Genomic DNA, 17,340 nt, shown 5'->3' on the forward strand with positions numbered 1-17,340 from the left:
GGTCACTATTTCCAGCTACATTTTCAGTAGGAGAAAACATGACAGAAAATTAGCTAGTATGGGTCTATGGTAAATCTGCCAAGGTATTTTCATAAAGAAAGCTGGAATGTTTTCAAATCAGCCGGTTACGGGATAAAAATTAAAAAAGAAATCACAATGTTGCTTATGAGAAAAACAGCAACTCCCAGTTGGTTGATACAGAAATTACCCTACTAACAAATTATTAAATTGCGAACTTTTGTTGATACAAATAAATCTGTCTGCACTCATAAGTCAGGAGAAGGCAGGAAAGAGTGCGTTTATAGTACATTGGAATGCATATTTGGTATGCTTGAAAACATATGTGGCACACAGGAATAAATATGTGGTGTGCTGGAAACTAATCCTTCTCCTGACTTCCAGAATATTTTAGATTGGAGTTATAGAAGCTGTCAGGTTTTACTGTTATGCTGCCCCTTATCTACGGCAAGAACTGCACTAGCATGTTTTTATTCTTATTGGATTTGAGAACAAAACGGACTTAATGAATAGGCTCTCTGAATGTAACCTATTAGTAAGTAGGGAATTTTCTGGACCAGTATCAGAATCAACTAAAATGCCATACGTATAAAGCTTTCTATTTTTCCAGAACAATTAATTATAGAATTATGCCAAATATTGTGGCTGTGAAATCTTCAGTTTAATACCAGTCTTAAGGGAGACTTCTAATCAATATTCAAATTAGCAACATACCATGACATACCATTATACTACCATACTACACATCTAGCTGTAGAAAATAAAGAATAACATGGCAAATAGTTAGTTTATCGAATTTACTTCTTGGTATTATTTATCTTAACCTAGCCTCAAAACAGGGGTGAAATCCAGCAGGTTCTGGAGAACCGGGCTAACCCCAGAGTGGGGTAGGAATGGAGATTTTGCAGTATCCTTCCCCTGGAGTGGGGTGGGAATGGAGATTTTGCAGTATCCTTTCTCTGCCATGCCCACCAAGCCACACCACACCCACCAAGCCACACCCACAGAACTGGTTGTAAAAATATTTGGATTTCACCACTGCCTCAAAGATTCCAAACAGGAGAAACAAAATCAGTCAACTTAATACAAGTTTATAAAAATATGGATACAACTTACCACACTTCTCTTTGCAGTGTCTTCTAAAGAATGGATTACCTTCAATCTTTGTTTAAAACGCATCTGTTCAATGTCATCCGCTTTCAAATGGCTGAATTTCTGCAGTGGAAATGAAAACTGGGGTTTATAACTAAATCCACAGAAAATACTATATGTTTGGGGAAAAAAAGATCTACACTCATTTTATGGAATACTTTTACTTAGCAGTTATTTAACTGATGATGAAGCAATGCTTGCAGAAGCGATCGTGGCCAATCATAGCTCCATAGCCATGTTTGGAAGTTGGGAAAATTTAGCCCATAGATTTATACTGCAAAAATAAGCCAAGGCACTAGACTAGACAGTTACAAAGAGGCAGAGCTTTCAATATCTCCTTGCTACCCCCTAGTGCTCATCTGGAAGTCAGATTTGGAAGTTCTAATAGAAAGTAAAGAGGGAAAAGATATGGTATGTTAGCCAATGGTAACAGCAGTAAGAACCATCTGAAAACATAGGATTGGTTTTAGGGAACCAAAACCAAAACCAATTAAAAGAAAAATGGGTTAAGAAAGGAATTACTACAGCTAAATGATTTATCCATTGCATTCTTCATAAAACAGTTGACCCCCATACCTTGAATTTGTAAATGCTTATATTAAAGACATATATCTGATTAATAGAAACTACAAGGTCAGTATATAATTCATTTGCAAATATTAAAGTAAAAATATAAGATTTGTGTTATCTTTTGACCTCATAGGCTGTTCTTATAAGTTCAAAAACATCAATTTCCACTGGTGGATCATCTCCACTTGTCAATAAAGCATGGAGGTGAGGAATAGGTGGGAAAATACTCTGCCGATTAACCACATTATCCAAATACCTACAAAAAAACAAACAAACAGAATTTTGGATTAGTGCATAATCTGAAGATTATGGTCAGGAAAGTCTATATAATTTATTTAATAAAATAAATGTCTGAGTCATCTTTCATGAAAAGCTGAATTGATTTTAAAACAAATAATTAAGATGATATTTATGATTCAATATATTTGATTCATTCATATATTATAATTAAATTACATATTAATAATAATGTAATGCTATATTAAGCTACCTTTTTAAGGACATATTTTTTGATCCGGCCCTCTTTCTCAGCCTGTAGCTGAAGCTACCTAATGTTGTATTTATCTGCTCTAACCCATAAAATATTGTTATCATTTTCTCCTGACACAAGCAGAATTGTGCATGATTTGTGACACCTTGGTGGTAATTGCAGTAATGACATAGTGAAGCCTGAAATCAATCTAGTTCCTGTTAGCCACTGTTGGCTCCTGCAGACATGGCACATTCCCCAGTTGGTGGAATTTGGTGGTTGGTGACTTTTTCCTGCTGGCTATTTTGATTTGAGCAGTAGGAGATATTGGGCACAACACATTGTTTATGCATTATGTGGGCTTCTTATTTACATATGTAATGATATTAAAATATTTGCCTGGCAGCCACTTTGCACAATGGAGCGGTGCTGTCTAATAAAGGGTATAATTTTAAGATGGAAAGTCTGCTCCCCCCCCCACTTAATTCTGAAACTAAAAACAAAGCTACCTGCCCAAGACAGTCATGGCTTCACCTTCGTCACAGCAATTTAACAGCTTGTCCATGTTGGCATCCAGGATGGACAGGGATACCTGCAAGATGACCTTTATGCCTTCGTAGAAGAAACAGTCAACAATGACCACTGCACTTTCAAAAGGCATGACACTAAGGAAAAGTGTGAGGAACCAAGATAGTGATATGCTGGAAATGACTCCTAAATCTTGCATCTTCTCAGACAGCTGAGGAAGGCAATCTCTTGTTAGTTCTTCAAAGATGCCTTGGTCTACTAGTGCACCTGAAGAGGCAACAGAGACAGAAGTGTTATCTGTGATATAATGAGAGTAAGAGTGTGAAACAAGGTTCTATTACAAATACTGATCTGTCCAAACCAAATAAATAAAATCTGGGGTACTTTATAATGAGCGCATATATGCACAGTCAGTACTTGGATTTGCAAACTGGGTTTACTATATATTACTTATCTTCAAGGAAGTGATTAACATCAGGTACAAAATCCTACTGCGAAGTTTGAATTGCAGCAGTTTTTTCGCTAAGTGAAAACTATCTCGTGCAATAGAATCACAGAGAGATAATGTAAAGATCTCATCTGACTGCTTCAGATTCTTTTGTGCCAATTAATCTCAGCTTTCAAAGTGACTTACCAACCACTCTAGTGTTGTAGTAATCTGGCAGCATTCTCTCACACAGGGCTACAAGGAGCCAGAAAGCTTCTTCTTCATTACAATACAGAAGCAGTACTGATGTCACTATGTTCATGGCCTGACAAATATGAAGACAAACATGCACATACATAACCATTAATATTGGATAGAGAGCATATTTAAAAAGCATATTTATTTGCTTTCCGATTTGTCAGGTCCCTCAGAAATAAATTATAAATGAAGAGGGCATTGTATAGCTCAGAATCATATCCTTGGCTCTATACAACTACTTTAAGAAAGTAGGTACGTCTGGAAACCTTAGTGTTAAATATTAAGCACAAGATAGAAACCTTTGTTATATAATAAATATTTTAATGTATTTTGCAGTTTATAAATGCCACACCCAGTTTTAGATGTAAAATCTAAAGCAACCTTATTTCAACCATAACAGTTTAGAAATTAATCATTACTAATGCAAGCTTTTTTATCTTAAAAGTTTAAGTTATGTAACATCAATCTGTTAATAATCTTGTCAAGATTGTATAAACACCACTGTGCCCAAATATTATGTAAAATTTTATAATAAAGAAACAAGAGATAATAAAACATCCTCCTGAAATTTCCCTGGGGAAATGAAAGAGGAATAGAGAGATTCTTATACGCCCTTATATAATCTCACTTATCCTTTCTCTTCCTCTTTCTTTTCCTCCAGAACCTTTTCAGGGTAGACTCCCTTTTTCTCAAGAAGCACATGAAGATGGAAGGAGTCTACAAAACAGAAGCTGGGGAATCACACAGCCCAGAGTTTGCTCAACCATGCCCAAATAGTGGTCTCGGAAAGCAATAATATATTCCTACCCATGAAAGAAGGGAGAGGCTGAGCTTCATATCAAACTATGGTCAAGATGTGAGAAGGAGTGCCATCAAACTACTAGGTAATCTAAAAATATCGCTCCCTTACCTGGCAGTATCCAATTGTAGGATTCCGAAAAGCATATGCTGTTAGTACCCTTCTAAGTGCAGCAATTCCTAGTTCATTCTGAAAGGCAGGGTGCTCCGGCATTGAACGATGCAGGTCTCTTTCAATTTCTTCAGTGGCAAGGCTATACTTTCCCATAGATTGTTTCACCAAATCACTGTAATATCCAGGGTGAGTGGCCATCTCATTCCAGGCCCCTGTATTGACACACAAACATTATTTTCCTTTCCTACTGCACTCAAGATGTGGTTCAGGCTGAGGCTTCTACAAAGAAAACATTCCTGCAGGTTATCAAGTCTTTTACAGCTAGTTTACACTGAGGACTAAATGCATGATGTTAATAAGAATGATATATTTAGAAAAGATATTTTAAAGAATAGTACTTTTTTTGCATTCCATTTTAGCAAACTTAAAGAAAAATATTTTGAGGGGAAAAAAAGCCTCACAATTGTCTGAAGCAACTAGCTTAGAACTAAGAAATGCTAGCTCTGGGAACATTAATTGCTGACTTTTCAGGTCACCTGCAGTTTGGGGAGCAATTTCATTTTAACAGCAGTAGTATTATGCAACTGTGTAGCAGGGGAAAATATTTTCTCCTTAAGTCAGGAATCTATTGTGCACATTTAGCAAGAATGTCACCTGAAAACAGAAGCCACAGTTCTCCACGAAGACTCTCTGGAATTCCTTTCTGCACCAGCTCACGAGTCTTGGCTGTCCGGTACATACACATGCCCCTCCCATATTCAAAAAAATGAATGTTCCAAGATTCTTCTTTCATTGTCTCCTTTGCCTGAAGAGGAAAGGATAGAGGGGAACAGACCATTGTTATGGATGTTGAGGAGAGGTATGATAATTTGGGTGTGATGGTCATTATGAAATGCTGTGACTTAACAAATATATATTTGCATCACAAATATATAATCACAAGGTCGTCAGAATTTTATAACGGTGCAAATACATAATGGTGGCATATGCACGACAGCGCATTCTGACATCATTATGATTTGCTGCAGACACCGCAAGCCGCTGGAAACTTCTGTAGCGCCAAGTATTTTTCTTCTTCCCTTCCAGTGCAGCATTTTCACTCTATCAGTAATTTATAAACATTGATCTCTAATAGTAACTTACAAAAATACTGAAACAGAAATACATGAAATGTGATATCAAAAAGTTTTCCTCTGAATTGATTAAAAAGGAATTAGAGTGCAAAATAGTAGCATGGTTCTTGAACTGTATTATCTAGATTGGCATACTGTAAAATGAATTTGATCTCAATCTATAACTGTGTCAGAACATAGATTAACACTCTATTCCATCTCAGAGGTTAACTTTCGTAGATGTTTAAAATATGGTTGCAAACGTGTCTTAATGAACACATTACTAACAGCTAGTTTGTTTAAGATCCTGGATTAGAAACTAAGAGAGCATGAGTTCTAATCTTCCCTTAGCTATAGAAGACGGCTGAGTGACCTTGGGGAGTCACGCTCTCTCAGCCCAATTCACCTCACAGGCTTGGGGAAAATATGAGAAAGGAGCTGCTACCTTTAGGTGTACAAAAAAGAAGCAGCTTATAAATCTAATGAATTCTTTAATACAAAGTAGCATAATTAACTGAATTTAATTCATCTGTAATACAAAACAATACATCATATCCTAGATTAAAAATAAACATAGTTTTCAAAGGAAAACAAACACCAAGAATCAACTGTTCCTTGTAGCTTTTACACTATTCGATGGACTGGTTTTAAACAAAAATCCCTTAAAAGATATTTTTATATGAACAGTTAGTGTTAATAGATTTGGTCTTGTACAAACTTTCTTTAGGGTTCAAATGCATAGCCATGTTTCTTCTTACTGATATCTGTATTTGTATTTGTATTTGTCAAATTTGTATAGCCGCCATCTCACACAAAATGGCATACAATAAAACCCACTATTAAAACTTTCTGCAAAACCAATTAAAACAGTAAACATAGATTAAAAACAAAACCACAAGCAGAAGAATATCACTATCACGCAAGGTCCCTAACACCAAGGAATCCACAGGCCTAGTGAAAAAAACACTTCTTTTAAGGGCTTTCCAGAAGGGACCAAGGGTTGGGGCTAACCTCCTCTCACAAGGAATGGTGTTCCAAAGGGTAGGTGCAATGGCAGAAAAGGCTTGTCTTCTAGGTCCCATTGCATGTGATTCTTTCACAGATGGGATCCACAGCAGGCCTCTCCTGCCAGACGTAATATGACAGGCAGATCACAAAGGGACAATTCCTCAAATTGGCCCCACACTGTATCAAGTAGGGGTGCAAAAGTCCAAACTGGCAACATGAATTGGATTTGAAAGCAATCTGGCAATCAATGTAGAGATATAAAATGTGACCTCTTTAGGGCGTACAGAACGGCCTGTTCCACATTTTACACTGGTTGAAGCTTCCAGATACTCTTAGAGCAGCTCCATGTGGAATGCATTAGAACAGTCCATAAGAGAAGTGACTAAGACATGAGTAACTGTGAGCAGGAGCATCAGGATCCATGAATGAGTGTAACTGGTACAGAACCCAAAGTTGTGCAAACCCCCTCCTAGAAATGACTATCTTCTCCTTGACCCTCAGTTTGCAAGTCGGGTATATCTGGGGCAGTGCCACTCAATCTAGTATCCAAGATGGTAAAGTTTAGGGAGGCCCTAAAAAACAAAGCCACTCAGTCTTGCCAGGATTCATTTAAAGCCTGTTGCTCCCCATTCAGACCTCACAGCCTTCAAGCATTGGGACAGGACATCTACAGCATTGCCTAATTCATCAGGAGTGGAAAGATATAATTGAATATCAGCACGCTGATGAATTTCAGTCCCTGATGATGGATGATCTCCCATAACAGTCACATGTAGATGACAGAAGCAGAGAGAGCACTGAACCTGGCAGTATTGTACATAGTACAGGATCTCTCACTTTGGATCAATACTGACTGGTATTGGCCCGAGGAAGGAAGAAAACCAACACAATACTGTGCCACCCATTCCCAATCCCCAGAGCTGATTCAGAAGGATACCATGCTTGATGGTATTGAAAGCCAATAAGAGATCAAATATAGCCAAGATCGATGCACTACCCTCATCCTGCACCCGCCACAGATCATCCAAAAGAGCAGCCAATGCCATTTCTGTTATATCCAGAATTGAAGCCTAACTGAAAAGGATTCAGATAATCCATTTCATCTACAGTCCACTGAAGCTGCTGTATGACCATCTTCTCCATAATCTTACCTCAAAAAGGAAGGTTTGGACATTGGACAAAAATTGTCCGGTATGGTGGGATCCAACAACGGTTTCTTGAGAAAGGGGCAAAGCAACACCTCCCTTAGAGAAGGAACCACCCCATCTCCCAAGGATGAATTAATCACCACCAGTGCCATAGGGGCTCAATAACTTCTTCCTCACATGATCTATCAACACTGGCCTCTCCCACCAACCCCTCTAAATTGGCCGAGTGTAATCCCCATTTCATACATCCCAATTCCCTTCCTAGGTCTCACTAAGGGAGGGCAACTCATCTAGCCATGTAGCATCACCATCAAACAATATCACAAAACTGCGACTAGGCAACATGACAAACCCCTATTGGGCACCTTCAGTGCTGGTATAAAAAGCAAGCTTATTGCCAGGGCCCACACCAGACTAACCAACAGCTGGGTTGCCCTCCATAGAGGACAGATTTGTGGTAAGCACTTTCCAGCAAGCTTCCTTCCAAATAGCTCCAGCAAGCTCCCTTTAGAAATGCCAGACAGTGGGAGCCAGGGAAACGTATTATTCCATCTTTTCAAAGCCAATAACACAAGGAGGAAGACATTTTCAAGATACATACTGTATTTCTTGGAGTATAAGACGCACCGGAGTATAAGACAGACCTACCTTTTTTGGTGAGGAAAAGAAGAAAAAGAAATCTCCCTCTGTCTCTGAGCAATTTTGCCTCATTGCAGCAAACAGCCTGCTTTACTTTCATTTTCGTTTTCAGCATAGCTCGATTAGCACAAAGAAAAAAAAAATCTGCTCCAGCAATTTACTTGTTTGCAGCAAGCAGCAGAGCCCTGCGCAAAACAGCTGAGAGCAAATCAGCTGAGAGTCGGGAGGCCGATCTAATCAACTTGTGCTAATTAGGCTGTGCTGAACCTGAAAGGAGCTGTTTTTTCTTGCTGTTTGCTTGCAAGGAGGTAACTGCTGCAAGGCAGAGGCCAAAGGGTGGGGGCAGTGGGTGGGCGGGGCTACATTTGATATATAAGACGTACCTAAATTTCACCCGCTTTTAGGGGGAAAAAAGTGCATCTTATACTCCGAAAAATACGATATATGGTTTTAGAAAATTAAGTTGAAGTTGCATTAACTCATTTATGTTTTTCACATTTAGATGAATACGTTTGAAATATTTTCCCATCTAAAAATATACCACTTAATACCGTAAGAATTTAATTTTATGAGTTGTTATAATTAAAAGGGTTTTAATTATACTATACACACTGCATTTTCTGAATTGATAAAAAAAAAAAATCCTTAGTATACCCATTTTATTCCAGAGGATTCCTCTGAATTGGTCCCAAACAATTTCAACAGTCCTTGAGATGCTGTGGGTACCTCATCTGTGCAAAAGTTCACAGGCTGATTGTTGAGAGGAGAAGCAGGACTGTCTGCAGGAGGACTGTTAGGAGACATTTCCTAAAAAAGAAATGTACAACTCAAAACCTGTGGAAATACAAGCAAGTTCAACAGCAGTCTGAAAGCTACTTGGACTTCTAGTGCAATCAATAATGTTCTAGGAAGACATCCATTATGGCTACAATACATTATTGATGCATTTCCATTAATGCCTTCGCCCTCATTTAAATCATCTAAGATATTCATAGATTATGGAATAAGATCATCATGTATATTACAGAGCAACAATTCTTTATTCATGATATATGTACCCATTAGGAAGCCATGGTTAACCCTGGAACTCCTACAAAATATAGTAACATAAAGCTCATATTTGCAATGTGTTTGTAATTACATGTGTACCTGACAAATGCAAGGTTTAAATCAACATCTAACAACCAGTGGGGGAAAAATAATTGATAGGCTTATTAATTCCCTGTCACTGTCATTCTAACGTAGAATAACAATTAATTATCAATCCAGTATTTTACATGGAAAATAATTATTTAAGAAACTGCTATCAGTAGGAAATTAATCTAAAATTTCAGCTAGCTTTTCTACTGCTAGCAAAAGTCTGCTGCTGTAGATGACCAGGCTGAGCCCGAGGGAGGGGACAAACGCATCATCAGTCATGAGTCCCTTTGCGCCCACAAGAGATTTAAGTCCAGCCCATTTTTATTTTCTTTCTATTCTTAACTCTCGCTAATTTCTCTTGACTGTTAGTAGTTCAGGTTCTTACAAAGAGCTTAAGCTTACAATAAAGCTTTATACATATTTGAACTGCCTGGATCTTCTGATTTTCCTGGTGCTGATAGCTGCTTTGCTTTCTTTCATAATTAATAAACAGCAACACTTCTGAGATATTGGATAGTAAGGGACGCTTCACTAACATATGGCTACCTTGCTTCCTCTCAAGACTCGTCACAGCTATTAGTTATCTGCACATGTAAGTATATATGCATGGGTAATACTTCTGATAAAGCAAAGTGATCATTCCTTTGAATGTTTTGTAGAATGCACTGAACAGGCTCAGGGCAAGTAATGTGTGATTCTGGATAAATAAAAGTGAGCTGAGAGTAGCAACCTCCTGCTTAAATAGCAGCAATGTATAAGTAACATATTCCTCCCATAGGCAGGTTATCCTATATGAGACCATATTATGTGCAAATAGATTAATGTGTTCATCCAAGCAATCCAATATTGTTAAGATATTAAAATTTAGTAGCTGGAGCAGTGGAGTTGTGCAGTGAGACAGAACATACAGTTGTGGTTAATTGGTTGGAGAATGATGGCTGCATGAGGCAATCTGTGCTGTGATTGGTTACTGTGGGTGTGGAGAGTTTCCCTTTTTTTTTTCTGTGTGCTCTGTAATTTACCTTATGATGCTGTTTGCCTGACTATCTAGTTTGTTGTATATATTGATATAAAATGTATTTATCTGTATAAAACTATAAATTCATGTCAGCATCTCTGATTTCATTTGTACACCGGCTGCACAATTCCCTGACAAATATTATTTATTCTGTCAGGTATCATTGAGGTCTCAAACTGATAGATCCCAGTTGCACCCTCACTCTTTTAATGAGAGATACTAGCACTAAACTAGAGTCCCTCTGCTCTGGTTTATGTGGCCACCCAAGCAGTTAAATAAGTACCCTATCCACCTTTCATTGATGTTTCTTTTTATTCAAGGTTTATTTATTAAGCATTATTGGCTTTTCAATGTTAAAAAAATAATTTCAGATTGGTACCACAACATTGGAAGCTCACTAATGATCAAAAACTTGGCTGCAGAAGGATGAACAGAATGGCCAAAGCAAGCTGGGAAAAACGAAATGGTAAATGAATGAAATTTTTTTGCAAGGCAGCCACTTGAGACAGCAGAAGAAATCCAGATATGAAGGCGTCCTTGACTTCGGATCATGACAAACAGATCTAAACAGGATTAGAAATCCTTTCTCTAAATAGCCAGTCAGTGCCTTAGTGACAGTCAAACCTGATCCACTGTTCACAAATTCACACATAAAATTAAGGCAATTCTAAATACAACATCAAGGGAGCAATGGAATGGAATGTCAATCAGAATGAAATGACTACATATGCTCTAATCTCGAGCTACTTCCCTCCCCCAGCTACTTTAGATAGAGATCTCAGTGGTTTTCCTTCTTGTTCTGGGAACTCAAGTCAATGCTATCTAATCAGTTCGAAGGCCTTGTCAAGAATAGAAATAACAGTCAACTGCCAGAATTTTATAAATATTTATAGAAGATCGTTTCAAGGCTCATTGCTGGCACTGTACCTCAGAGGCATGGTCACCAATACTCTTCTTTTGTCCTATGTCACTGCATGTTTGCTTTGAAGGAGTCCTCTGTAGGAAGTCAGAAATTCTCTGTACCAGGAAGTCTCGGTCCTTCAGGTTGGCAAAGAGGAAGGTCATTTTGCTTCGAGTGCTGATAGAAAGTGGGCTAGGCAAAATGCTGGAGCTGTCAGCTTTCTCAACAATTGTAACCTACATAGAGGGATAAATGGGGTATATCAAGGTATGGATCTTGTTTCTGTCACCCCAGAGAATTACTTATTTAACCAATGGACTAATATACTGAAGTTCAAAACCAAAATCCTACTATCTTCAAGGAAATCCTTCAAAATTATACCAGTAACTAATTATCAAAAACAACTTCTCACCTCCCTAAGTGGTATTATGAGATGACATGCCTCTTCTGCCTTGCTAGCAAAACAGATATAGTTATTGGACACAAACATCTGACCGAGAATGTGGATTTTATTGAATGGGGTCCACAAAGTGCAGTCTGTGTGCCCATCAAGCCGTTCATCCTTGGGCAATCGAAAAGTAGCACGGTACCATTCATTTTTGGCTCTGGCATCCAGATCCCTAAAGAAAATGAAATATATATGTACACATGCCGATGGGGTAATTACTGAGAAATCCATTAGAATTGTCTTTTTCTAACATGTCCTGTTCAGATGTGTTGGACTTTACCTTCAATCATGCGCAATCCTTTTTCAATATAGTTTCAAATTAAGAACAGAGGTATTGTCATATTGGACCAATGATTGCCAAAAATCCCTAGTACAGATCCAGGTAGTCCTCAACTTACAACTGGTTGTATAATGACCACTTGCAGTTACAATGGCCTCAGAACAGGTGCTTTTTGGCCATCGTAAAATGTCATGTCAGACTCCCCCCGTCACAGGACATTTCAGATGCTTGGTAACCAGTTTGCATTTATGACTAGATGCCAAATGCCCTGCGACCATGTGATCACTATTTGCAATCTTCACTCCCTGCCCCACCATGCCTGGGAGCCTTCTCCATGGTGTTCTATTTAATGACCCATGTAGTTGCTTAATGACCGGAACTGGGAGAGCCAGAATTGCAATCATTGAGAGAAATGGTCGTGTGGCATCTCACTTAACAACCACTTCACTCAATGACCAAGATTTTCAGGCATTATTGTAATCGTAAATGTAGGACTACCTGTACATGCTTTTCAGTATAAGTATGGAACTATAATAAAAAATATCCTTTAAAGAAAGAACAATAGCACTGTGAAGATAATATGTCAATTGAAAGATCTGGCTAATATTATAGGACATTTGGTCAGAGAAAGAAAAAGGGCACTGCTTAGGGCAACATAAATATTTAGATGCGATAAAAAAAGAAATAAGAATAGTTCAATATATAGGGTATAAGTGGGCCTAATAACAGAAGTCACTACATTCTGGGAGAGTAGTCATCTGGAAGGACAACCATTTTTGTTTTCCACAGAATTTGTCTTTATAAATTCAAGAGCATATAGCCTGTTCTGTCAATTTTTCCTTTTAGGTTGAATTGTCTTTCTTTGGAGTAAATGCATTAGCTGCAGCATGATTAGACACAGCTACTTTTTCCAGGACTCAACTCAGAGAAAACTAGTTTTGCAAGTTGGCAACAAGAAGCTGTATGTAATACTGCCTAAATAAACGAAAGATTAATCTTTCTCTGGCCCCAGAAAATCTCAAGTAGAAAAACAAATTAAAAATTATCCAAAAAAACTGTAATTATCTTGGCATGTATATATGAGAGTCAGACTCTTAAAAGTTGTGAAGTCCTAGCTTTTCTCTCAGGCATTAGTGCCAGATTATTAATGGATCCTGAAATGTGCGTTTTAGTATTGTGACCTATTTCTGTGGTGACTTGATTATTATTATTATTATTATTATTATTATTATTATTATTATTATGGTTATGGTTATGGTTATGGTTATGGTTATTGTAATTATTTTTGTTTAATTTAGATTAGCTTTATAACATTAGTCTGTTGCATTATCTGTTTGCTGGCCAGTTACTTGTTTAAGATGGTCAGCTATGTAAATTATCTAAATAAAGAGAACTGGAAAAAAACCCAGTGGCTTAATTATGGAGGTTCCATATGGGGATTTCCACCCATGACTCCATAGTTAGAAATATAAGAAAATTTAGTTGGAACAACAGAAAGAGCAATCCTATTTTCTAGAAATCAATTCCATATCTACAACAAAATCGAAGATTTTATTCAAATTCACCAGGATGGTGAAAGGCATTCTCTCTGTACAAAGGAAATAATTGGTTTCTTTCTTTTGGGAAAACAGTTTGTTTTTGTTCTTAGTTATGGAAACATTTGAGGCTGTTTCTATTTGGACTGAAGCCAATCAGAGTGGCCTACACCTTGTCTAAAGGTGTCCTAAAATCTTTGAAGACAAACAAACATACATGCTTACCTCTTGAGTGCTGAGATATTCTTGAGTGGCTTGCTGGGTTTGGGAAGCAGCATGTCCTCCGTGAAACTTTTATTATCAAATAGTTGACGCATGGCAATGTTAGCCAACTGTTCCATTAATTTGAAGGTTTCATTGATGTTGAGGAACATAGAAAAGTAGAGTTCACTGTCTCTGGTACTCACTTTGATGCACTCAGGAAACAGAAGGGTAGCATTCTTCTCTAGCTGTGTTATATCTACCCACTGCACTATAAGGGTCACTGCGGAAACAAATAAACCCAATTCATCAATTACTCTCACAGAGAATTACATGGGAAATATTTTAAAATTATTTATAGATGTTTTAGCAATATTAATGTGAAATAGCCAACTGCCCATTGCTGAACTCTAATAAAGCAATAAGATCAAAAAGATGCATATTTCAGATCCACTCCACTCTATTGGAGAGATATGGGAATTGTGCAATTTACTGTTAGAGCAGTGTGAGTGTTAGTTGCAGTCCCCTAATCAAAAAGCAGGTTGAAAGAGGCAATGCTATCAGATTTAACAAATGTTTGAAACATTAAACAATAAGAGACACCTCATTGACAGGTTACCTTCTTTGCCCAAAAGGAAGGAATAGAAGCAAAGGTGATTAACAGTGAGATACAGCCAGCCCTGTCTTGGGACGCGCCCTTTCCAATAACTGCAAGAGTAGTAATTGACAAGTTTCTCTACTTCAGGCATTCCAAACTGCTTCCGCATCTTCAGTTCTGCTTCCTTAAATTTGCCAGGATCTTCTTCCCCCTGTGGCTGTCGATTCTTATTCTCTTCAGCAATAATTCCCTGAAGGAAAAAGTGACAAGTAAAAATGGATGCTTTTTCATTTGTTGCACTAATTAACCGTTAAACACAAATATTCCTCTGGAAATTGCACTTCTATTGTGCATGCACAATTTCCCAATGGTCAAAACTCCATATTCAATGCGCCAAAAACTATGTTAGCATATTGATGATTGTTAATAACATTATTGTGGCTTCAGACTGTTTATCCACCTGCCTGAATCATATATGAATTACATATATTTCTGTTATATGTCCCATAGATTGTACAGAAACATCTCAAATGCTTCCCTAACTATAAAGAAAGCAGTGCAGGAAGTAAGGGAGCACAAAAGAAGATAACATTTACTGTTATAACATTTACTTTTTTCCGTGAACACACTGGCACACATTAAAAAATGAAATTCTGTTGCCTGCTCTCAAAAGAATCTATCTATCTATCTATCTATCTATCTATCTATCTATCTATCTATCTATCTACCTACCTACCTACCTACCTACCTACCTGTCCGTCCGTCCATCCATCCATCCATCCATCCATCCATCCATCCATCCATCCATCCATCCATCCATCCACCCACCCACCCACCCACCCAGACATATACAGTTGTGCTCATAAGTTTACATACCCTGGCAGAATTTATGATTTCTTGGCCATTTTTCAGAGAATATGAATGATAACATGCAAATTTTTCTGTTACTCATGGTTAGTGTTTGGCTGAAGCCATTTATTATCAAACAAATATGTTTACTCATTTTCAATCATAATACAACAGAAACTACCCAAATGACCCTGATTACAAGTTTATATACCCCAGTTCTTAATACCGTGTATTGCCCCCTTTAACATCAATAACAGCTTGAAGACTTTTGTGGTATGTGTGGATGAGGCTCTTTATCTTCTCAGTTGGTAAAGCTGCCCATTCTTCCTGGCAAAAAGCCTCCAGGTCCTGTAAATTCTTGGGCTGTCTTGCATGAACTGCACGTTTGAGATCTCCCCAGAGTGGCTAAATGATATTGAGGTCAGGAGACTGAGATGGCCACTCCAGAATCTTCACTTTATTCTGCTGTAGCCAATGACAGTTCAACTTGGCCTTATGTTTAGGATCATTGCCATGTTGGAATGTCCAAGTACGTCCCATGTGCAGCTTCCAGGCTGATGAATGCAAATTGTCCTCCAGTATCTTTTGATAACATACTGCATTCATTTCTGACCAAATTTCCTGTGCCTTTGTAGCTCACACATTCCCAAAACCTCAGCGATCCACCTCCGTGTTTTACAGTAGGAATGGTGTACTTTTCATCATAGGCCTTGTTGATTCCTCTCCAAATGTAGCTTTTATGATTGTGGCCAAAAAGTTCAATTTTGGTCTCATCACTCCAAATGACTTTGTGCCAGAAGGTTTGAGGCTTGTCTCTGTGCTATTTGGTGTATTGCAAGTGGGATACTTTGTGGCATTTGCATAGTAATAGCTTTCTTCTGGCGACTTGACCATGCAGCCCATCTTTCTTCAAGTGCTTCCCTATTGTACATCTTGCAACAGCCACACCACATGTTTTTAGAGAATCCTGTATTTCACCTGAAGTTATTTGTGGGTTTTTCTTTGCATCCCGAACAATTTTCCAGCAGTTGTGGCTGAAAGTTTAGTTGGTCTACCTGACCGTGGTTTGGTTTCAACAGAACCACTCATTTTCCACTTCTTGATTAGAGTTTGAACACTGCTGATTGGCATTCTCAATTCCTTGGATATCTTTATATCCCTTTCCTGTTTTATACAGTTCAACTACCTTTTCCCACAGATCCTTTGACAATTATTTTGCTTTCCCCATAACTCAGAATCCAGAAATGTCAGTGCAGCACTGGATGAAGGTTGCAATGGTCTGTCAGAAGGCCAGAAACTCATTGACCTTTTCTATACGCACACTAATTACATGCAAACAGATCACAGATGAGGATGGTTACCTTTAATAGCCATTCACACATCTTTGTGTCAACCTGTGTGCATGTTATCAGGCCACAATCACCAGGGTATGTAAATTTTTGATCAGGGTCATTTGGGTAGTTTCTGTTGTCATTATAATTGAAAAAGAATAAACACAGTTGATTGATAATAAATGGCTTCAGCCAAACACTAACCATGAGTGAAAGGAAGGTTTTTGTGTTATCATTCATATTCTCTGAAAAATGGCCAGGAAATCATAAATTCTGCCAGGCTATGTAAACTTATGAGCACAACTGTATATACACATATACATACATACATACATATTTATATAACAGAACGATTTGCTCCATTCCCAAGTACCCCATAGGCGACCAAACACTTTTCGCCTGGACAGAGAAATGACAGAGACTCAAAGCTTCGTGTGCTTGCAAAGGGAACTGTTTGAAATGGAGCGATTAGCTGTTTCAAAGCGCCCCCTTTGCAAGCAGACAAAGCTTCATCTCTCTCTGGGCGAAAAGTGTTTGGGCAGCTACCACCAGGTCCACCCTCTTTGTCCCACTGTCTGACTGACTGCAGCCTCAATCGGGGCAAAGGTCTCGGCGTGCCCCAGCCTCCACCCGCCCTGCCAGGAGGGCGAAGTGCCCCCGTGAAGCCAGCAACAGCATGGGCAGTCGTTTGGTGGCCAGCATGGTGTCCGCTGCAGCTGAGAAGTGTCCCTGCAGCAGCTGGGCCAACAGGCAGGGTGGGTGGAGGCGGGGGCATGCTGAGAGCTTGATCCGTTGCA

General features: G+C 38.4%; 1 protein-coding gene and 1 long non-coding RNA gene across 3 annotated transcripts in view; one reads left to right on the forward strand and one right to left on the reverse strand.

The window, feature by feature from the left end:
- The window catches only part of TBC1D9B (TBC1 domain family member 9B), a 38,769-nt gene that overhangs the window by 14,520 nt on the left and 6,909 nt on the right, over positions 1–17,340 (reverse strand). For both annotated transcript variants that reach the window (XM_034402710.2, XM_034402703.2), the window contains exons 4-14: positions 14,385–14,613; positions 13,790–14,048; positions 11,714–11,921; positions 11,328–11,537; positions 8,897–9,049; positions 4,990–5,140; positions 4,333–4,547; positions 3,372–3,489; positions 2,719–3,004; positions 1,867–1,996; positions 1,135–1,233 (exon numbers count right to left, since the gene is read on the reverse strand). In XM_034402710.2, the coding sequence (XP_034258601.2) occupies positions 1,135–1,233; positions 1,867–1,996; positions 2,719–3,004; positions 3,372–3,489; positions 4,333–4,547; positions 4,990–5,140; positions 8,897–9,049; positions 11,328–11,537; positions 11,714–11,921; positions 13,790–14,048; positions 14,385–14,613 (2,058 nt within the window). The remainder of the gene's footprint in view (positions 1–1,134; positions 1,234–1,866; positions 1,997–2,718; positions 3,005–3,371; positions 3,490–4,332; positions 4,548–4,989; positions 5,141–8,896; positions 9,050–11,327; positions 11,538–11,713; positions 11,922–13,789; positions 14,049–14,384; positions 14,614–17,340) is intronic.
- On the forward strand, positions 7,978–10,993 carry LOC117655339 (uncharacterized). Its single transcript, XR_015731665.1, has 3 exons — positions 7,978–8,060; positions 9,876–9,974; positions 10,772–10,993. It is a non-coding gene; the product is annotated as an uncharacterized LOC117655339 (long non-coding RNA).

Source organism: Pantherophis guttatus, chromosome 2 (genome assembly GCF_059756535.1).
Source record: "Pantherophis guttatus breed Tessera chromosome 2, ASM5975653v1, whole genome shotgun sequence".
In the NCBI taxonomy this organism is placed as follows: domain Eukaryota; kingdom Metazoa; phylum Chordata; class Lepidosauria; order Squamata; family Colubridae; genus Pantherophis; species Pantherophis guttatus.